The 22,849-nt window shown below is 42.6% G+C and overlaps 1 protein-coding gene across 2 annotated transcripts in view; it reads right to left on the reverse strand.

Annotated features, from left to right (window-relative positions):
- Window positions 1–4,817: 4,817 nt before the first annotated feature.
- Window positions 4,818–22,849, reverse strand: part of LOC101734097 (fer-1-like protein 4) — a 52,902-nt gene continuing 34,870 nt past the window's right edge. The window contains exons 27-45 of one of the 2 annotated variants that reach the window (XM_031894421.1): window positions 22,380–22,493; window positions 21,365–21,526; window positions 20,379–20,544; window positions 19,179–19,282; window positions 17,988–18,113; window positions 16,711–16,756; window positions 16,307–16,401; window positions 16,046–16,174; window positions 15,717–15,827; window positions 14,989–15,116; window positions 12,587–12,757; window positions 11,550–11,704; window positions 11,056–11,234; window positions 10,492–10,577; window positions 9,519–9,617; window positions 8,507–8,748; window positions 7,142–7,425; window positions 6,377–6,477; window positions 4,818–5,460 (exon numbers count right to left, since the gene is read on the reverse strand). In XM_031894421.1, coding sequence (XP_031750281.1) covers window positions 5,280–5,460; window positions 6,377–6,477; window positions 7,142–7,425; window positions 8,507–8,748; window positions 9,519–9,617; window positions 10,492–10,577; window positions 11,056–11,234; window positions 11,550–11,704; window positions 12,587–12,757; window positions 14,989–15,116; window positions 15,717–15,827; window positions 16,046–16,174; window positions 16,307–16,401; window positions 16,711–16,756; window positions 17,988–18,113; window positions 19,179–19,282; window positions 20,379–20,544; window positions 21,365–21,526; window positions 22,380–22,493 — 2,679 coding nt within the window. In that variant the 3' untranslated portion in view covers window positions 4,818–5,279. Of the gene's footprint in view, window positions 5,461–6,376; window positions 6,478–7,141; window positions 7,426–8,506; window positions 8,749–9,518; window positions 9,618–10,491; window positions 10,578–11,055; window positions 11,235–11,549; window positions 11,705–12,586; window positions 12,758–14,988; window positions 15,117–15,716; window positions 15,828–16,045; window positions 16,175–16,306; window positions 16,402–16,707; window positions 16,757–17,987; window positions 18,114–19,178; window positions 19,283–20,378; window positions 20,545–21,364; window positions 21,527–22,379; window positions 22,494–22,849 lie in introns of both variants that reach the window. The other variant, XM_031894420.1, reaches the window with a different exon arrangement.

Below are 22,849 nucleotides of genomic sequence, written 5' to 3' on the forward strand. Positions count from 1 at the left end.
AGGGGCCCTGCAGGTGCCTCTGCCAGCCGTGTCCCCCGCACCCCCCCCCCCTGCTGAGCCTCCCTAACACCCCACAGGGTCCCCCATCCAATGTCCTCCCCTGAGTGCGTGTAAGTTTAACGCATCAGGGGAGGAACGGTCGGCCGAGGAAGTGACAGAAAGGGTCGGGTCTGGGCCGCCGGGGCCCACCGGGTTTTTCTCCGGTGTCCCGACGGCCCAGTCCGACCCTGCCTGCTCTTTGCCCTGATCGCAACCGCAAAGTAAAGGAGAATGAGATAGAGATACATGGTACACGGCACTTAAACGGCCCTTAAAGTTGCAGTCCCAGTGGCCCCAGATGTCCCTGTCCAACCCTGGGCAGAAGCTGGCCATGCAAGTAAGATCCCCTCACCAAATGAGCAGTTTGGCCTCCCAAATTGGGGACATGTGCAATGACATCACCAATGATGTCATTAGGTCATACTCCCAAAATTTGTGGCGCGGTGTGAAGCATAGTGCAGATCTCCCGAAACACTAATCTTACAGGTTGACAGCTCTGCAACAAACTACCAACTGATTGGGCAGTTAATAGCAGCCCATGTATGGTCAGATTAAAGGGGACTTATCACCCACATATAAAAAGCTGTATAATAAAAGTCCTTTTTTTTTTTTAAATTAAACATCCATACCTGTTATACACTGATTTAGAAACACTCCTGCAATCTGAGCCAGGCTTGAGGTGTATCTAGGAGAACAATATCTGATTGTTATGACTGAGGAAAAGGGAAAAAACAATTCCTCAGTACAAAGCCCCTTTCTGTGAATATGGAAATGGCACGGGAGAGCAAACAGGGGTGGGAGAATAAGCAGCAATATTACTGGCTACAGGGGGATGGAGGGAAATACAGAAGGTCCATTTGGGACAAAACTACTTATTCAAAATGGGTGTGCAAAGGATCATTCCATAGTTAAGGGGGTCATAGAAAAGCCTCCATCCCTTCATCTCCTATGGAGAGACTGCGGCCTTTTATACACAGCACATACACACAGTCTCATTTGTGCCGGAGCCGTATGCAATGTGCGTGAATGAGGCCCAGTCAGATTACTCTGAGCCAAAACAGGAGCAGGAATTATCATTAAACATCTCCCCCCTGAATCCAATCACTTACACCACACATCAGCGCCGTGTCCTACACGAATCCCTATTGATTGTATCTCCGTGCCGCTCTGGGATTTAATGAGCCATACGCTGAATTGTTTTTTTTTTATTTACTAGCACACCAATACACTATTTCGATTTTCTAGAAGCCATTTATCTCAATATCCCTCCATTTCTGTCTGTCAGCTCATTTTCTCCCCCCTCCCCACCTCTTCCTTTCCCTGCATCTCACTGTAGATACAGTACTGTCGCTGGCACCCCATGTATAATTGGATCGCAGGAAATGTTACAAAGGATGATGTACATTGCAATATTCTGTATCTTGCGCCCACTGTATGAATATATTCACTGAGGCAGGGTGCGGCGGATTTTGGATACCTATTTAGGTCAATGGGAGTCACATGTTCTGTTTGGAAGAGTTTTTTTTTTAATTGGGGCCCCTCTGTTGGCACAGCCCAAGTGGAAGGGCCCTGCTAGTTAAGTAGCACGGGGCCCCATGATTTCCGAAGGCAGCACAGATGATTGCCACTTTTCTTTGTCATAAATAGTGGCCTTCAGTTTGGGGAGCAGGCAGTGATGTCACTTTGAAGCAGAATGATGATATTATGATATAATGGGGCAGAGAAATGGGTGGATATGGCAGGGAAATAGGCGGGGCAGTGGTGGGCTTCTACTTAAAAGGGGGTGATTGCCGTGGAGGGATCTATCGGTAGGGTTGCCACCTCTCCTGCCTGGGAACTCCGGACAGGGAGGCGGGGCGTGATGTCATGGGGGGCAGGGTGCAACACCAGGGGGTAGGGTTATAATGCAGTGATTGGTGGTTGGCCAATTGCCCCGTCAATCTTAGAGACTCCTGCCTGGTTTTCCAAATTGGGAAAATGGGGCAGGTAGTTTTGACCCGGATAGCCCTACTGAAAACTGGGCTGTCCGGGTCAAAAACGGACAAATGGCAACCCTAGTTGCTGCCCTTACAAATATATATATAAAGTAAATTTGTAATACCAGCACCGGCCCTAGCGGGCAATCTGCCAGCTTGACTGGTAAATTCCAGCTGTGTGGCAACACCAGAAGCACAATAGGACAGGCAACTTTATGTTACAATAAGCATTCATTGATGTACATATATATAGATATATAAATACACCTTACAAATGTGTGTTTTCTTCCATGTTTATGGTAGGCTGGCAAGCCGCTAGTTAATATTTTTATATTTCATAATCAGTATAGTAGATTTCTACACCAGATTCCTCATATTATAGTTTATACTTTTTTTAGGGGGTATAAGCTGAGGATTTTGTAAGGAACAGAGTGTTAAGTACTTTGTGTTTTTCTAAAGTTCAATCATACCTCGACAGAGTGAGGATTATGGCCGCGTCCACTTATTTCAAGAGTCCGGAGAGTCTCTGCTGTACAGAGCTGGCTTCCATGTTGGCACTTAGCAAACAGAATTATACACAGAATGCATTCAATACTCACTGAGGGATTACAGGGGGTTTGAAAAGAATCCAAACATTTTATTTTTATTATACAGTTTCTATAGAGTGTACATTTTACAAGAACATTTATTACATAGCAAAATGATCACAATTTACATACTAAATATATTACATGTATCTGATGTATCTGATCTGCAGTGTTTTTGCCCCAGTGCTGGTGTTAGTGGATGGAGCAGGGAGTTGCTCATTCCCTTCCCAGCTACAAACTGACCAGAGGCAAATGGTGATGACTATAAGTTTGCAGTTTACCCATACAGGGTCAGACTGGGGGGTGCAGGGCCCACTGGAGCTGCTGCCCCAGGGGCCCCACACCCCCAAAGGTGCCCTTGATGGGCGCATCCCCACAGGGGCCCCCGCTGCGCCCACCCTAACCCCCTGCAAAGGCCCCCGCCCAGTCTGACCCTGTACCCATACGCAAGCACAAGGTGGAGCCATATAGTGTGCGGATCATGTCCCGCCAGCTACACTGTGCCACTGTCACTTTAAGGGGCCCATTTACTAAAACTCTATCATTTCTCAATTTTTTTTCATTTTCAAACTCAACTAAACTCGTTTCCCCAAATGTCTAACATTTACTAAAAAAATCCAACAGGAAAAGTCTGCGCGAGAAGAAGACGCAAAAAAACTCGAATTTTTGGAGTTGTCGATCCAAAACCTTGACCTATTGTCGCACAAAAAACAGTGTCCAAAACCCAAGAACTTGAAAGTTTCAAGACAAAAGAAAAGTGAAGGGACATCTGCCTGACTTCTACATGATCTCAACAAGTTGTAGATGGTGAATTGTCAGAATGGGATTTTTAGCCCTTAAGACGCATGGTAAATCTTTTAGAACTAAAAATCCGAATTGAGAAAAGAAAATCTGATGGTTAGCAAATGGGCCCCTTTGTGTTAGTTGTGATATGAATGTTCATGTGTTTGTGTGTGGCCTAAAGAGGTGGTTCACCTTTAAGTTAACTTTTAATATGATATAGGATGTCCTATTCCTACAACTTTGCAATTGGTGATTATCTATTTTTTATAGTTTTCAATTGATTCCTCTTCTACATCTTTTTGGCTTTCGAATGGGGGTCACTGACCCCGGTGCCTAAAAACAATTGCTCTGTGAGCCTACAATTTTATTATTATTTTTATCTTTCTTTTCTGGCTCCCTCCTATTCATATTCCAGTCTCTTATTCAAACTACTGCTTGGTGTCTAAGGTAAACAAGACCCTAGCAACCGGACAGCTGCTGAAATTCCAAACTGGAGAGCTGCTGAATAAAAAGCTAAATAACTAAAAAAAAACACAGAACATGAAAACCAATTGCAAATTGTCTCAGAATATCTAACAGTTAATGTAAAGGTGATCAACGCCTTTAAATAGTGTCTAAATACATCTGTTACATAGGAGATCTACTGTAACCTGCCTTACCTCATCCACTCTTCTACACTGTTAAGACCTCTCCATGCTGCAGTGCTGCAAACTGTATAATCCCTGTGCCACTCTTATGGAGGCTCAGCTTTCCTGACTCCTGCTTACTCATACACATATCTGCCACCTTGCTCATAAAGCAGACCTGCCGTGCTGTTCTCTTGACAGAAAGGAAGCAGGGGAGATCACTACTAGGAAATAGGCTCAGTGCAATCAAAATTACTAACATTTTAAAAAATAAAACATAAATGTTCTCCTTTTTCTTACCATTGCTTTACTGTACTGTAAGCAGAAAGAGGCAGTAGAGGTAGAAAAATCTGTACTAGAGTTTGGAGTGTGTCAGACTATTTAATACATCTCCGTCCAGTGTGGAATTAGGACCTATCTTCTGCTTCCTGCATTTATTGAGAAATATTCCAAATTCTGCTACAGCCAATCCAAGCCCTCAAGGGAAATATAGAGATTCCAATCAAAAGCCTGTGTGCATAAGTCATGAATGGTTCTTGGGTAGATTCAGCAAGATTATATTACAGTATTAAAGTGCAGTTATTCTGGGAAAAAATGTTGTGTGTCGGAAGTTGACAACCATTGTGGCAGAACTCCCAGAAGCCCCTTCAGATCAGCAGGTAGTTTGTAGGGACTTGTAGTTCAGCTGTGTATAGGTGGCTATACACGGGCAGATTTAAGATGCCAATTTGAGCCCTTTAGACTGATTTGGCAGCTTATCTGCTCGTGTATGAGGACCCCCGACAGGCCAGGTGTTGATTGGGCCCCTATGTAATTCAATTGTAGGGCCAATTGCAACCTTGCCAAACGAGCGGATCTTAATACCTACGGCCACCTAAACGGTTGTCTATCCCTTGTCTTAAAATTAAAGAGGTAGAGAGAACTTTACATATTCATTGATTGATGGAGAAAACACAGTTTAGTACAATTACAAATACAAATAAAAACACATGAAAGTACCGTAAAGCATTAAATTATAATCCAACAATATAATTATAAATTATTCCGAATAACGGTTAATAAAGTGATGATATATTTACAGACTGAGGTCACAGCAGAACCTGGAGTAGCCTCGAGCAAAAAGGAGCGATACCTTCCAAGCTGCAAACACATGTTGGGTTTATGGAAAGAGCCATTGTCTAAACTCAAACCTGATGATAATATCCCGGAATGCTATAAAAAGCCGTCGTTTGTCCATTGCACTCAGATATGCATAGCATATATTAGCACTAACCGCCGATGATCTTCTGACTGATGTATCCGGGCATGGTGTACAAAATGAGGACCAGGAACATAGCCAAGATGGCGATGATTACCAGCGCGATGATATATTTCTTGTATTTCTTCCATATGAAAAAGACAAAGGTCTTCAAAGGGTTTACAAACCAATTAAATGAGGTTTTGGGACGACTGCAAAAAAAAAAAAGAAAGAAAAATTAGAGCAAAATCAGAAATGACTAATGCTGTATATACAAAGGGTATTCTGAGATACACACAGGAAATCATGGCTGGGCCCTGGGGCCCTGTTATTTATATCAAGTAGAAAAGTCCCAGCCTTCCCCACTTAGCTCATCAGTTATGATTCTGTGGCCATTCAGTTGTTGGTCAATCTGCCTTTCATTTGTTTTGCAATACCCTGGCATCATGCCCTAGATCCCTGCTCTAAAGTATTTGTAGGTATATTTAGGAGTGTGTGGCTGCCTTCTCCTTACTCAGCTATGTGGGTTGCTGCTCATCCATGTGACTGTACCCTGCTGCGTGCCAAGCTTGCAGTACTATTTGGTACCATTTGGTTATATTTACAGAAAAGATCCCACTAAGCGTTACCGTAATGTGCTTCCCTATTGCACCAGTTCTTGTAAATAATCAGTTGGTTTTGTTATTGTTTTCCTTCCCCTTTCCCTTCCCTCTTGGGCACAAATTAAGAATAAATCTTTACAAAAACACAGACAGACATAAATAGGCAATGAAGAGACTAACTCAGAGTCATAGGCAATGGAACAGGCTGACCCAGATACACACACACCTGCACCCTGAATAGGTTCAGTGTGTATAAGTAACACATAGTACATAATGCAAATACTCCTCAACAGGCACTCATTGCAATTCATACTGTATAATGCACTGAAGTGATAGTTAGCACCACATTTACTAACCCGCAGCAGGCAATCAGGTGGTTGTATTAATATAGGATTCTACCAGCTGTGCTGTAATTTATTACACCAGGGCAAAACTTTGTGACTTTTATTATCTTTCATTGGATTACAGAGACCGTGCCAGGGCTCTAACCACACATCTGCATTGTATAGAAACACATTATACTTACTTAGGTTTTTCCAGGGGTTCTGGTTCCTTACGCGCCCGACCAGCGGGACTCTTCTCTGCCTCTTCAAGCGTGAGCAACTGAAACTCTGCCTCCACTTTCCCCTAAACAGAGTAACATGAAGCGAATAGGGAAAAGATTATACAACCCTTCTGGAACTTCTTGTCTTTGCAAATGGTACAGTCCCTAAGCCTTGTGTAGGTTTGCCTTTGTGCTATAATATCCCTTTGGATCCTGATAAAAATGTTCTTCAGGACAAAGACATGCATTTAAGCCTTTTTGGGCCAAAATCCATTTATCACCAGTCTACGGCAGGCAGCCAGAGCGGTGGCAAGTAATTCTTTGGCGGCATAGCAAACAACTGCTGTGCATTGGCCTATATCAATAAAGGACATCTGGCTCATACACATTAGTATCACAAGGAACTTGCCTCTCCCCCCGTACAAAGATCTAGGTTTCTTGCTTCTGGAGTGCTCTTTCCAGTGACAGAATGTGGAACCAAATATATAGGCTGGCAGGGGTTCTAATGGAATATGTCTGTGAGAGAGGGCAAACCATGTAAAGTTTGGTAGAGCAAGAGTAATGATCAAACCTTCCTCAGTGTATTGTAATGGTCAACTCAATGGGAAAATGCTCTGCTTGGCTTCTAAGCCCCTCCCCCTGCCTGACCATAGGTAGGAGAGCAGCCATAGGATAACGAAAAATAGAGTTAGATCTCTGTACTGGTGCATTAAGTATAAGTGTGACAACAGAATGTGAGTGACTTACCGCTAGTATGAAAATATTCCCACTGGAATCTGTGTACTGCACGTCCTCTATCCTCACGTTCTTCTTCTTCTTTTTCTTTTTTTTCTTTTTGTCTTTGGCCTCTCGTTCCTCTCTCTCTTCATCCTCCTCGCTTTTCAGTTTGACGAAGGGCCACCAACCCCGCATGCGCTTATTTCTGAAGATGGAGAAGCGGGGAGTGGCCCTGTCCTTGGCCATTTTTATGGTGCACTGTTGGGAGGTCTTTGCCCCTCGTACCATGTCGTTTAATTTCAACTCTATGGACCCTATGGAAAGAAGAGGGATTTGCCATTAAATGAGAAGGAAAGGTAAAAACTAAGTAAGCTTTATCAGAAAGGTCTATGTAAATACAGCCATAAGCACTCACAGAAAAGCTGCACTGAGTCCACTATCAAAAGAAACACAGGATTTCTTGTCTCAGCCCTGAACTTAAGCCAGCTATAGGCAGTCAGTACAGGGCTCTTTAGTGGCTTGTAGGCCCTGATACTCCTTAACCCAGCTGAGCTGGGGAATGTTCTGCTGGCTGTCCATATGCCACCCCTATTAAACATAATGCATTAAGAACAAGCAGTACTTAATTGCACTAAAACTTTATACATTATTTTCTGCGAAAAATTCCATTGTTTGATAAGCGTCCCTTAAACAAAGCATTAGATAATACACCTGCTATACTCTTATATGGGAGTTGGGTTATTATTCACCCTTTTCAGGCCCGGACTGGCAATCTGTGGATTCTGGCAAATGCCAGAGGGGCTGCTGTAAGATGCCATAGACACTCACTATTTATTGGGCTGGGGGTGCTGTTTGGGTCTCTGGGTACTTGGAATGCCAGGACCCAGGCCCAGACTGGCAATCTGTGGGTTCAGGCAAATGCCAGAGGGGCTGCTGTAAGATGCCATAGACACTCACTATTTATTGGGCTGGGGGGGCTGTTTGGGCCTCTGGGTACTTGGAATGCCAGGACCCAGGCCCAGACTCACAATCTGTGGGTTCAGGCAAATGCCAGAGGGGCTGCTGTAAGATGCCATAGACACTCACTATTTATTGGGCTGGGGGGTGGGGGTCTGTTTGGGCCTCTGGGTACTTGGAATGCCAGGACCCAGGCCCAGACTGGCAATCTGTGGGTTCAGGCAAATGCCAGAGGGGCTGCTGTAAGATGCCACAGACAGTCACTATTTATTGGGCTGGGGGGGGCTGTTTGGGCCTCTGTGTACTTGAAATGCCAGGGCCTATTTTGAATCCCAGTCCAGGCCTGAACCCTTTATACTGCTCTGTTCAACGATAATTCATATCTGCTTCAGATTTATAACTGTCCTATATTTAAACCTAATATTCTGCGCTACCCACCAAGGAAGTCGTTTGCGGAAATCCGATCGTAGTCCCAAACTTGCAAGGCTAGCACAGCCGGCTCTCGAAACTCTGACTCCTCCAAGGAGAAAATGGACTCCTTCTTCTTATACGTGATCTCCTTCTCGGTGGGGAGGTAGTCGAATTGGAAAACAAAGCGCCAGTTGAAGTTGCCTTCTCCGGTGAGGGAATTGAAATGCACGTCGGTCTCCTGCTTATCGCTGTTTAAACCCCTTATCCAGCTGAAAAAGGGATATATTGATATTTAGCTTGGAAAAATGTAATTCAGTCATTTCATTGAGAGGATAATAAACCCAACATATACAGTAAGTATCTTGTACTTTTCTATATTTTCCCTTGCAGAGACAGTAAAGTCAGAGAAAGAAGCTTTTTGGGTGCCTAGAACATTCCTTCTCTCTAAAATTGTATTTGGACATATTAGTGGGTGCTGCCATATTGTTTTCCTTAGGTATAGCTAAATATGAGGATATAGCTTATCATGTGCACAGAACAATCAGCAGAATTCAGAAATATTCGGGATGTACCAAATCCATATTTCTTGGATTCTGCCAAAAACCAAATCCTCCCCTAAAGATTTGGCAGAAGCCTAATCAGCATTATTAAAGAATGAAACAATGCATCATGTGTGTCAAATTCAGCTGTCCAGAGGTATGTCACATGACATGCTTTGGCCAAATCAGAACTAAATCCTGGTTTCAGTGCATCCTTAATACATATGGATCGGAAAGTGGCATAACTATCAGGGGTGCAAGGGGTATGACTGTACCACCTCCTCTTGGTGCTGCCCCCCCCCCCACCACCAGAGACATCAGGGCAGGAAGGACATAAGACTTGAAGGTGCGATTATGAGCACTGCTGCACATCCACAGGGGTGGAGGCCACCAGGGGGCTGTAAAGCTGTTACTCTGCAGCTGTGCTCTACCACTATTTTTATCTTGTTTTTGAAGCTCTGGATCCATTGATCAATCAAACAAACACCTTGACCACTTACCCCTTGACGTAGATGTCACTAGAGGGCTCTCCAGTAAAAGGGTTGACGTCATCTAAGATAACATCATCAGTATTCCAAATGATGACACGCAGTTCATAACTAGAAGGAAAAGGAAGCAGAAGTCATTCTCCTGGCGGACATGACGATTATTTCAGAGTTGGGCAGTAAGGGCATTTGGGGTGGTAAAATATAGGGGCTAGCTAAGGGGGAAAAGTCTTTAATTAAAGGTATAAAATAGCTGTCCCCATTCAATACCTACAATTTTGTAGTTGACAGCTTATTGGCCTCTGTACGGTGCCAGCTGACAGCCCTGCCCAACTGCAAATATTGGGCAGATGTTGATTGGACAGGTTTGATTTTCCTATTGGATCAAGGACCACATAGGTGTGTTGATGACTGCCTACATTAGCAACAATTATGATCCAATCCTTTAGATAAGCCTGATATATGTGGGCATATCAGTTAAAGATCCACTCCTTTACATTTATTGTCAGCTTAATAAATGCTACCTGCTGATTGGATGCTATGGGTTACTGTACCTTATCATACCCTTCATATCTCAACCTAATATTTTCACATTAGATCCAAATGAATTCACGTAAATGCTAGTATTGTATAAAGTTGGTCATACATATAAAGATCTGCTTATTTGACCAGGCCACCAAGTAATTGGATTTTCACCCAGTTCAGCCACCAACATGGTGGGTGGGATCTATCTAATCCCAATATGTGGCCATCAGACCAACAATAGGATCATGCTTGGGGAAAGTCAAATACCATTGGCTGCCGACTGCGTGCATAGCCAAAGGGATTTTCCACCCAAAAAGACATGATTGCATGTTGGGTAGGTAATGGCTTTGCCTCTATAGGAAATAGCAACACTGTATTTTGGAGCTCTCTGCATTAGAGGTTTCCAAATAAAAGATCCCACAACTGTATTACAAGATGACTTAGCACCTTGCACAAGGCTTACCTTATTGGCTCCCGTGGTTTTATATTTACAGGGGGAGGAGCAGGTACATCTGTTGGAAACATATCTATCCACATGTGCAGCGTGCCCTAAAAAGAAGATGCATTCATCTTGTTACAAAACAGCCACGTTGTGTAAAGTGTAATTTGTAATTTGTGATACCCTTGGTTATGTGTAAATGCTTCCTGTCTGTTAGGTCCATTAAAACTCAGCCATAGTCAGATAACCATAGTGCCTTTGAGGCAGTCACTTCAAATTAAAAGGAGGAACAACAAACATATATAGGGGTTAGAGGGTCCATATAGGGTCCACCACCCAGAAACAGATAGAAAAGTGACTCTTTTTCAAGCTGTGTTTGCATATCTCCTATACTACCTCTTGTGATGCCATAGGTGGTTCCAGGTTACAAACATGTCCCCCCACACACTACTGACTGGTAAATGATTGGGTTGGGAGTTGTGTGTCAGTCTGGCTTGGGTTACAGTTTTTTACTCAGTCATCGCTAATAGAGTTTACAGTTAGATGTATAGGCCCAGCCTTCACTATAAGATGGACCGTGCTGATTACCTGCCCCAGGCCTGGGTTCTCTTCATTATACAGAGTACGCCTTTCCACGTGTTCCGGTACTAATCTGTTACCATATTCTGGCATCTCATCCCAGTGTTGGAGAACATACAAGGCTTTGTGTTCATCATACCCCGACAACATCTCATCCGACTCTTTGTTCCTATCTCTTTGGAACGCCTCTGTGAATACAAGTAATGCATAAGCTGTAAAGCACATCCTTAGAAACTAATTCATGCTTAGTGATGCCACTTGTGTAATGTGTATTATGCAACATACCAAACTTATATACATATATGTTATCCAAAATGCTGGGGACTAGTGCTTTTCCCATAATTTGGATCACTAAATTAAAATTATAAACCCAATAGGATTGTTTTGACACCAATACTATCAAGCACAGATTCATTATTACAGCAAATCATATTACAGAAACATAACATTGGCTGGGGACCTAATATGTCCTATATGATCCTTGACTTGACAAGATTTCTTACCTTCAGGAAAGGCTTCATTTGGAATTTTAAAGAGCTTGTTGTTCACCTTGACCTCCTCCCTCCTGTACTCTGGGGCAGGAAGAGCGTGCTTCTTACATAAAGAACTTAAAATCTGAGAGGGCTTAAAGGCATCTCTCCATTCATTGTACCCTTCTCTACATGAAACAAGAAATAAGAAACATGGGGTAAAACAACAGAAGAGCTACAGCACAAAGCCCATCTTGTTAGCTGCTATATGTAGGCCCTGACTGGCAATCTGTGGGTTCAGGCAAATGCCAGAGGGGCTGCTGTAAGATGCCATAGACACTCACTATTTATTGGGCTGGGGGGGCTGTTTGGGCCTCTGGGTACTTGGAATGCCAGGACCCAGGCCCAGACTGGCAATCTGTAGGTTCAGGCAAATGCCAGAGGGGCTGCTGTAAGGTGCCATAGAAAGTCACCATTTATTGGGCTGGGGGGGCTGTTTGGGCCTCTGGGTACTTGGAATGCCAGGACCCAGGCCCAGACTGGCAATCTGTGGGTTCAGGCAAATGCCAGAGGGGCTGCTGTAAGATGCCATAGACACTCACTATTTATTGGGCTGGGGGGGCTGTTTGGGCCTCTGGGTACTTGGAATGCCAGGACCCAGGCCCAGACTGGCAATCTGTGGGTTCAGGCAAATGCCAGAGGGGCTTCTGTAAGGTGCCATAGACAGTCGCTATTTATTGGGCTGGGGGGGGGGGTGCTTGGGCCTCTGGGTACTTGAAATGCCAGGGCCTATTTTGTATCCCAGTCTGAGCCTGTCTGAGACTGGGAGCAAAGCTTATGCTATGCCTAGCAGTGGGTACCCCCCACCATACATGATATAGGAGTGGCATGTTACACATGAGCATAGGGAAGTAGGTTGAAAGGTTTGGGTATTTTCTGTCCTTATTCCTGTAATAAAGCTGTATGTTGGTAAGTGTAATGTTTTCGTTACATTGCTGGTATTTTCAGGACTCCATAGCACTCCGTTGCTTGTCTTCTAAAACAAAAGAGGCCCCACTGCATTGACTTACATATCGTATTGGGACGCCAGCCCGCAGTTTGCCCGGTGATTGCTGTAGAAACGATTTTCCAGGTCCAGTTTAGTCTCCCCAATTAAGTCGTCTGATCCCACCAGATCGTGGTCGAACACTTGGATTAGGAGCTCTGTCTCGATGGGGAAGGAAATGGTCATTTCGAATACCCTGTGTAGCAAAAAAACAAATACAAAATAGAGTGAGGGAGGAAGTGCTGCTGAGTTTGGCTGGGGACAGTTATTTCTTTATCTATTTGTTTCCCTTCCATATGGGTCACATTCTTAAAGTTCCCTAGTGAACAGACAGAGGCGGCAGCTGGAAGACATTAGGGAAGTTTTATTATCCTGCAAAAGTGCAGCTTTTATTTGTTTTTCATCATTTCTAATAATATGTGAATCCAAATAGACCAGCACCACATACCTCATACAGCATTAGGGTGTATAATGAGTGGGCAACCTGCCACTACTTCAGGTCTGGACTCATATTAAAAGTTATATTTCAAGTACACAGAGGCCCAAACAGCGCTCCCCAGCCCAATAAATAGTGACTGTCTATGGCATCTTACAGCAGCCCCTCTGGCATTTGCCTGAACCCACAGATTGCCAGTCTGGGCCTGGGTCCTGGCATTCCAAGTACCCAGAGGCCCAAACAGCCCCCAGCCCAATAAATAGTGACTGTCTATGGCATCTTACAGCAGCCCCTCTGGCATTTGCCTGAACCCACAGATTGCCAGTCTGGGCCTGGGTCCTGGCATTCCAAGTACCCAGAGGCCCAAACAGCCCCCCCCCCAGCCCAATAAATAGTGAGTGTCTATGGCATCTTACAGCAGCCCCTCTGGCATTTGCCTGAACCCACAGATTGCCAGTCTGGGCCTGGGCCCTGGCATTCCAAGTACCCAGAGGCACAAACAGCCCCCCCAGCCCAATAAATAGTGACTATGGCATCTTACAGCAGCCCCTCTGGCATTTGCCTGAACCCACAGATTGCCAGTCTGGGCCTGGGTCCTGGCATTCCAAGTACCCAGAGGCCCAAACAGCCCCCCCAGCCCAATAAATAGTGACTGACTATGGCACCTTACAGCAGCCCCTCTGGCATTTGCCTGAACCCACAGATTGCTAGTCCAGGCCTGCTCTACTACAGCATCCACTGACTACAATAGGCAGGGAGGGTTGGACTGGACATGCGGGATACTGGGAGAAAACCCAATGGGCCCCGTTGACCCAGACATGATCCCCACCTGCCCTCCTTCCCCCAGTTGTTAGCAGCTGGCAGGTAGTCGGGGGCCCCTGAGGGGGTGTGGGGGCCCTTGGGGTAGCAGCCCCATTGGGCCTTGTACACCCCAGTCCAACCCTGCTTTGGTTGCCACCTCATCTCCTTTAATACTGGCTACATATTAAATCCAAATCCTGCATGCAATGTATGCTGCAGACTAAACTGATTTATGTGCAGCCATGCAGCATGCATCTAAATTAATTGCTAATTAGCCATGTAGGATGTGAATTCAATAAGTGGCCAGTATTAAAGGGGGTGAGGTGGCAACCCAAGAAAGGATCCTGCAAAGCAATCTGGGAGAACACGGGAAATCCAGAAGCTAGATTTATACATATGTGGCCGTTCAGGTTCTTATCCCATCATTCAAATGGTGCTTGTGTTCTAAACTCCCAGATCAGCAGCTGAAAGTGTTTTTGAAGCTGAAGAGTTTTTGGCAGAAGATAAAGATTAATCACTTGCTGCCATCATCTGGCCATTCTAAGTAAAACAGAAAATATGGTTCTGAAAAGAGCAGGTAAGGAATGGTTTTAAGGGATGGTTCATCTTTAAGTCAGTTTTTAGTATGCCATAGCATATCCTATTTCTAGCAATTTTGCCATTGGTCTTCATTATTAACTTTTATAGTGTTTTAGTTATATGCCTTCCTTTTCTACCTCTTTCTAGCTTTCAGATTGGGGTCACTGACCCCAGCAGACAAAAAAACATTGCTCTATGAGGCTACAATGTTGTTATTACTGCTACTTTCATAAGTTACTTTATTTACTTATTATGTATCTTCCTATTTAGTCATTTGCCTATTCATGTTCCAGTCTATTCAAATCAGAGCCTGGTTGCTAGGTTAAACAAGACTCTAGCAACCAGATGTGACATCTACAAATGACTTTTAAAGTTCGTTCTAAGCTGCTTAGGATAAAACAGGTGCCTGCAGTACAGATTGTTTGACAGGATGACACTGCCCTCTAGAGCTCATATTCTAAATTTGGGAATTGAACCCAGGCTAGACTTGTCCCTTACATGACTACTGCTTCATTATTGGATGGCTTGGCATGTTGCATTGCTACAGACAATATAGTGCTATTACTCTAGAGCAGGAACACTGCCAGCTCCTTCAGCCCCAAATGACTTACTCTCCAAACACTGGATTCAGCTGCTTGGGGATATATCGTTCCTTGCTGTTTTTCTCTTGTTCCCCCACTTTCACCACCACATATGGATCCGCTTTTCCATTCGGGTCTGTCGGGGACAGCTCTGTTGCCTACAAAATGAAAAAATATTGACCATAAGCAGCTAAACCTTTAGAAATTCAGTAATGGCATTCAGATATTGATATTCTGAAACCATTTGCAATTGGTCTTTATTTTATTTTTTTGTGTTTTTTCATTATTTAGCTTTTTGCTCAGCAGCTCTCCACTTTTGGAATTTTAGCAGCTATCTGGTTGCTAGGGTCTTGTTTACCTTAGCAGCCACCCAGTGGTTTGAATGAGATACTGGAATATGAATAGGAGAGGGACTGAATAGAAAGATAAAGAATAAAAAGTAACAACAAAAATAATAAAATTGTAAGCTGACAGAGCAATAGTTTGTTGGCTCCCAGGAGTCAGTGATCCCTATTTGAAAGCTGAAAAGATGAAGAAGTGGAAGATAAATAATGCAAAAACCATAAAAAAAAAAATAATGAAGACCAATTGAAAAGTTGCTAGGAATAGTTGCTAGTATAGGACTGCCTATACCTAAAGAAATACATTTATCTATATCTGCTTGTAGATGCTCATTATAACAACCAGAATGCACCTCAGCGCTAATATTATCACGGTCTAGCATTATTCTCAGCTTCAATAACAATATATTTGCTCACTTTAACAATGTAGATTCTAACAAGCACTTTGATTGGCCGGTTCCTCGGTACGCCCTTCATTATCTGGTTTTCAGAGGTGGCCTCGGAAGCAGGGTAGATAAAAAAGGATCCCTGGAAAAGATTTTCAATTTTGATGAAAGTAGAAAGAAGTGCAATATCAATATCTTTACTATGTACTGAGGAAGATACTATACATTTTACTACACACTTTACTACAAATATTTACTCTACTTCTTCTACCAACCCTAATGGAAACACAAGTTCCCTTTAATGCTAAAATTCTTCAGAAAACTAGTAATGGCTGGTATCACATGGCAGAGGGTGAGTACCTTATATTTTCCCATATAGTTGTCATCTTCACCATCGTCATCATCGAGTGCCTTTCCGCGGTGCAGGGGGAATATATACAGCCAGTCTTGGAAGTTATCAAATTCATTCTCAAGCTCTGAATTATAAATCTGTAAGAAAAAAAAACACAAAAACGTCATTCTCCTTAGTGTAATATATTTCTATCATTCTATGTGCTAGACATGCTCCTCTTTAATGCAGAACAAAATGGCTGCCCTTAGGTTTTATTAAGCTGGCCGTACCGTGAGAGTAGCAATCGGTTTCCGTTTTGGCTTGGCGATCTCCACCACCATAGAAACATCATCACCTTCAGCGTCTAAAGCGGCAACGTTTCCATCTAGGAGTAAAAAATCAATCAGGAATTAGGCATTGCCATACTTTGCATGTTTTCATTTGTCCTGTATCGGCGCTGAAACATAAAAAAGGCTACAGATTTCAGCAAAATCTCCATACTGAGCATCTCTGATGCCTTGTACAAGAATCACCTTTTTAACCTGACAACTGTTGTGCCTGTAGTTTACTTCCCCTTCCGTCTAAGTCTCCTTTGTTTTTTTGAATGTCTGGCCACAGCCCTCCTTATCCCACAGCCTATTTTGTAGCATCATAATCCCCTTTTAAGAAGTCGTGAGCTGTAAATTCTCACCACCTTGTTCTTCATTTTCTGCTTCTTCTTCCTCTTCAGCAGCTGCTGCCTGCAAGTAAATATATTTAAACAAAACATTACATTTAGAAAATACATGAATATGTTACCCCTAAATGCAAGGGTTTAGTGTAACTGCAACTCACTGTAGCTGTGTGTAGTGCAGATTAGCAAAGATGGACGCCAGAAGGTTCTTGGCAGTTGAATTATAGCACAAGTTTATTGTCAAAGACAATTGAAATGCAGGGTTATAGCAGTGTACACAAATACAGGCAGTTATAGCAGAACCCACTGAGGATAACAAGAGAGGATGCCACCGGTTTATCCCACCTCTTTTGGGAGACTGGGACGGGTAAAGCACCTGTCAGCTTGGCACCCTTTGGAAGGCAGTTTGAATAGTTACTCCAATCCTCAGGTTGATAACCTTTAACTTGTGTGGGTCCTACGGCCAGGCATGGATCAGGGTTTATACTAACCTGTATCCTGTCACTTATCTGTGGCCCTAAGCTAAGGCAACATTGCCGGATGGAAGGGTACTTCCTTTCTGACCTTCTGGTTGGGGCCTGAACTGCCCTTGCTATCTAGTTCTAGCTATCTCACTCTCCTAGAGAGTGCTCTTACAGTTCTGCTGTTCTGACTAAATCCTCATTCACGGGGCCCTGTCCCCGACTTCACCAGAGTGGATGTTAACTCAGGGCAATAAGGCTTTACTGGGGCCTATTGTGATCCCAGGCTCAGTGGTCCTTCACCTGAGACACAGAGGCAGCCAAAGAGGAAGCCACACCTCCTTGCTAAACACTATATGAGTTTGCAAGAGGTGTGACCAACCCAAATAACCAATAAGGTGCAAAGTATAGTGTAAACTAGATACATGGGACTTTGCCCAGTAACAGTAAAATCAGAAAGAAGTAGGGAATTAAAGCCATAGGGGAGCTTAACCCTATGGGTCCCTATAAATACTTATACACTACGCTTGTGGTCACCATATATGCCTCTACCAATAAAGTATCTACTAACTCCCATAAGCATCGATGATCCAGGCCAGAAATTGGGAAATGGGAATTACTTTTAGGCCTGTGAAACCATAAACACCTTATCATGTTTATATATCTGCTATCCCATAGCCAAAGTCTGTTCAAAACAATATATATGTCTGTCTTTTTCTTTGAGACTTATGTACAGAGACTACACACATTACCTTTAAATGGAGTGCTAATAATTAGGTTTTTGTGCTGAGCAATGCTCAGGTTGCAAAGGAAACCCTTCTTCTTGCCAGACCATACCTGTTCATTTAATTCTCGCAAGGATTCATAGTACTTTGACCACCAGTCCAATTCCTCTTTATCTGGCCTTTCTTCTTCAAGTTCTTCTTCTTTCAATATTTTGGATGACAGTTTACTTAAAGGGTCCTAAAGGAAAAATGCAAGAGGCAAGCTGTTTGCACTGTTCAGAATAACAACATAAATCTTTTTTTTTTTATTAACAATTCTTTTTATGTTACATGTAAAACATTGACTGTTACAAATGCCATTTTTTAACATTGAGAACAAAAAATATAACCAACTTTACCATGATGGTGTCATATTTCTTACAGTTCCTAAGTTCTCTCATTATTTAGGGGAGGTATAAGAGTCGGTATGTGTTTTAACTTACGTTCTATATATATATAGCTTATAGGGGTTTAGTCCACTACTGGTTCTAGGCCTAGCCAGGGTTCCCACACTTTATAGAATTTGTCTTGGCAACCTCTTCTCATATAGGTAAGCTTGTAAAGTGGAATGGCCTTTTCTATCAATTGTTCCCATGCGTGTGGTGATGGCCCTCCACTGTATTTCCAGTGAATTGCAATTGTTTTCTTTGCATACATACATAGTATTGACAATAATGTTCTTTGTGCCCTTCTTGGAGATATCTCCTCTACTTGGTTGAGCAGTATGATTTTAGGATCCATTGGGAGTGTTATGTCAGTTTTTTCTTTTATCTGTTGTATTACTTTTCCCCAGAAGGGTTTGATTTTAGGGCATTCCCATGTCATATGGATAAAGTTTGCGGGGGCATGCTTGGGCAGTTCTGGGATAGGTTGGGATTCATGCCATATAACCGCTGTGGGGTGAGATAGGTTCTATGTATTTCATAAATCTTTAATCCAAAATCTAAAGTCTCCAATCTTAAATCACATCATTAACACGTGCCAGAACATACAGTAGCTCTGCCCGTGTACATTGGAGACAAGTGCAGAACTTCTCAGCGGTGTTGGCACATAGCAGCCACCATCTTTGGCCATGGTACTTCCTTTCACTTCCAGGGAAGTGACTTTTGGGAAATGACTTTTGCTGCCAAAATCATTGTGTATCTCTGAACTTGGCTCTACACTGCACAGTTAAGTTCTGCTGCTTGTGGTGGTTATTTATTTACAAGTACACAAGACTCAGTTCTTCGCTGACAATAAATTTAATTCTGAAAATATCACATACCTTCACAATATTGAGGGGGTTGAATTTGCTGTCTGTTCCTTTGTCTTCTGATTCAATGTTTATCACAGTTGTCAAGTTGGTTAAACGGGTAAGCATCTTCTTTTCTAAACAGGAAGGCAATCAAGTTATCTTTTACTACAAACTGCAAGCATAACTGTGCCATCAGTATGTCAGTCAGCGGCTTATTTCTATTCATTATTATACTGCAGCTATGTAGCATTTTATTCTCTTTTTCTGGCAGCTGCCAGTATACATGCCTGGTAATTCCGAAAACACATTGCTTTTAAGAAAGTTGTTTTTCCCCTTGACAGATGCATTATTTAGCTACACAATGACTTATCCTCCTACTCACTGTACATCACCAACATGAATTTGACTGTATTTTGGTGCATGGAAACTTTTTCCTAAAATTAACTTAGTCCTAAAATAAGTTAATTTTAGCCGACCTTGTGAGAGCTTTGTATGTTATATTCATGTAAATAAAACGTATATATATATTTATAGGAACCTTCTTATTCTTGTTAAAAAATCTGATTTGCCATGGGTTAGCTTCTTGGTGCTCACTAGGGTAGCAGATAGAGCTGAGGGTCCAGAGGCTGAAGTAGGCCTCTCTTATTTATTTAGCCAGTAAACCAGGACCCCTTCCCTACCAATAGAGCATTTAGCCAGTGAACCAAGACCCAATGATAGAGGATTTAGCCAGCGAACCAGGACCCCACTATAGAGGAATTAGCCAGTGAACTAGGACCCCATGATAGAGGATTAAGCAAGTGAACTAGGACCCCATGATAGAGGATTAAGCAAGTGAACTAAGACTCCATGATAGAGGATTTAGCCAGCGAACTAGGACTCCATGATAGAGGATTTAGCCAGCAAACTAGGACTCCATGATAGAGGATTTAGCCAGTGAACTAGGACAGTTTTAGAGTTTGGTAGCAACTGTCTTAAATTAAACCTTAAATTACAAATACCCTTTAAATCATCTCAAGGCTGTGATGGACCCCTAGACAATTACACAAGGGAACCCAGGTCAATAAACTTGGGGCACCACCTTGAGAGTTACACCTATTTAAATCAGGGATGGCCAGCCTGTGGCTCCCACCACCTGTTCATGCAATATGTTCCTTAAGAGATTTTCTATTGTGTAGCAAAGGGTATAAACTTTAAATTGATGTATCTATATACATGAGATGAACTCACGTTTTTGTTTAGCCTCATCTTCATTCTTCTCTTCCAACTCCTTGGGAGCGAACTTCATGAGATGAGACACCACTGCGGAACCAACCATAACAGAGCGCCCAAATGCCCGCTTTTCCACCACAAAGATGCTCAAGGGTGGGTGAAGGTACACTTGCTCTGGAAGCTCCTGAAATGACAAAGGATGTAAAATGTAAATAAACCCCTGTTGGAAATGGATCATGTTAAATCAAGAAATCTCATTGTACGGGTATATGACCCATTATCCAGAATGCTCAGGACCAAGGGTATTCCGGATAAGGGGTCTTTCCGTAATTTGGATCTCCATACCTCAAGTCTACTAAAAAATCACTAAAACATTAATTAAACCCAATGGGATTGTTTTGCGTCCAATAAGGATTATTTATATCTTAGTTGGGATCAAGTACAGGTACTGTTTTATTATTACAGATAAAAGGGAATCATTTAACCATTAAATAAACCCAATAGGGCTGTTCTTCCCCCAATAAGGGGTAATTATATCTTAGTTGGGATCAATTACAAGATACTGTTTTATTACTACAAAGAAAAAGGAAATTAGTTTTAAAATTCTAAATTATCTGATTAAAACTGAGTCTATGCGAGACAGGCTTTCTGTAATTCGTAGCTTTCTGGATAATGGGTTTCCGGATAAGAGATCCCATACCTGTATAAGCAATACATTGTATTGGACAGTCAGTATAGCTTGAGATATTTCCAGTTTCTGGAAGATGCCTGGTTATGTCAATGTTGCTTAATAGTGATGGGCGAAATTTTTCGGCAGGGATGGATTCTGCATTTCGCCATTGATGGATTATTTCGCAAAATGGGAGTCAAAATTCACTTGCTTTACTGCACAATTGTTTTAGAGATGCCACAATTGTTTTAGAGATGCTCATGGTGCCAGGAACATATGAAGTGGCTACAAACCCATGAGATAGTGTTTATCTGTGGGCTAACTATCCACTTACCACATCCACAAATTTAACCAGCTCTGTGAAATTGGGAAATTCTTTGCAGCTCAAGATAACTTCAGACTCCACTTTCTTGCCGGCACACTCAATGCGCACCTGAGGCTGCTCCACCTCGAATAGGTTTATCCTTTTTAGATCTCTCAACCCCCAGAATAGAATCTGCCAAGAGAAAACATGGAAGCATTGAATTGCTATGCATGTAGCAGAACAGTAAGGAGGTATGTGAAGAACACCAGGGAGTCATGTAGAGGCAAAACATTTGTTGATCAGGCTTCCTCCTATATGCTTTTACAGTATTCTCTCCATTTGACTAGGTGAGTGTCCGCTTACCTTAGCTTGATGGTCCTACAATGTTATTCAGTGCTCTGTTACTGGATATGGGCGGAAACTGCCATATTCCTTGCTTCTCCCAGGACAGTGAGGTCATCTATAAACCCTGAGCAAATTTGCAGCAAATCATGACAACCAGATTTTTGCTAATGACTCAATGGTTGCTATGGGTGACTGCCCAAGTGCAAATTTGCCCAGTTGAAACCCCATTGTCTTGGGAGAAGCAAGAAATATGGCACCCATATTAATAACGGCAAATATGTGCAGTCAAAGCCATCAACAGAGTCAACTGTTTATGAACTATGGGTTTGCTGTTATCATAGTGCTATGGAAAATAGCTCAGCTATATGGTAGCCCCCTATTCGTAGATATATAGTGAAATTTGTAGATATATAGTGGAAGAATACTTTCTGCACACAAGAGGCTTTGCCATCTTACTTGAAAATAAAAAAAAGAGTCAATCTACTTTTCACTGATATATTTTTCCATAGGACACTGCAGATGAAGATGGCCCTGATTTATACATGTATTTATAGACCACCAGCCAATGAAACTCTCCTACAGAAAAATCCTGTGCGTGGATAATTAAGCAGCATTAAATATTTATGGCATGCAATATTTACTCTTCTTATTACATTTGTTTATTGCTTTGTAAGCTCCACAAGGATGTTACAGGATTTACCTCAATTCTGAATTCCTTGAGAGTTGGACGGATCCCAGCAGGGATTATGTAACGATCGGTCTCCTCGTCCATAAAATCTGGGTTGACTGGGTACACATGCTCCGGAATAGTCGGCTAAATAGAACAAATATTTATTCTGTTTTTGTTATTTCTTGTTCCTCGGTGTCACAAACAAGGGCAGTCGTGCCAAGAGAATCATTTAAATCTCAACTAAAAACTGTAGCTGTCTCTTGCAGTTCTTTGCACAGCTGGTTTTGGCTTTTGAAGCTATGTAGCAAAAATTAGACTCTATTTTTCACTAGAGTGAATCTAGATCATTGAAGTCCAGCCTATTTGTCGATCAACTGTTGTAGGAGAATGCTGAGAGTTCTATCACAGCTGGAGCTCTCTGATCTATACAATTCCTTGTATTATGTACCCTGATCTAAATAGTGCCTTGTGGGAAGTCCCTTGATCTAGATAGATCCCTG

Source organism: Xenopus tropicalis, chromosome 10 (genome assembly GCF_000004195.4).
Source record: "Xenopus tropicalis strain Nigerian chromosome 10, UCB_Xtro_10.0, whole genome shotgun sequence".
NCBI lineage: Eukaryota > Metazoa > Chordata > Amphibia > Anura > Pipidae > Xenopus > Xenopus tropicalis.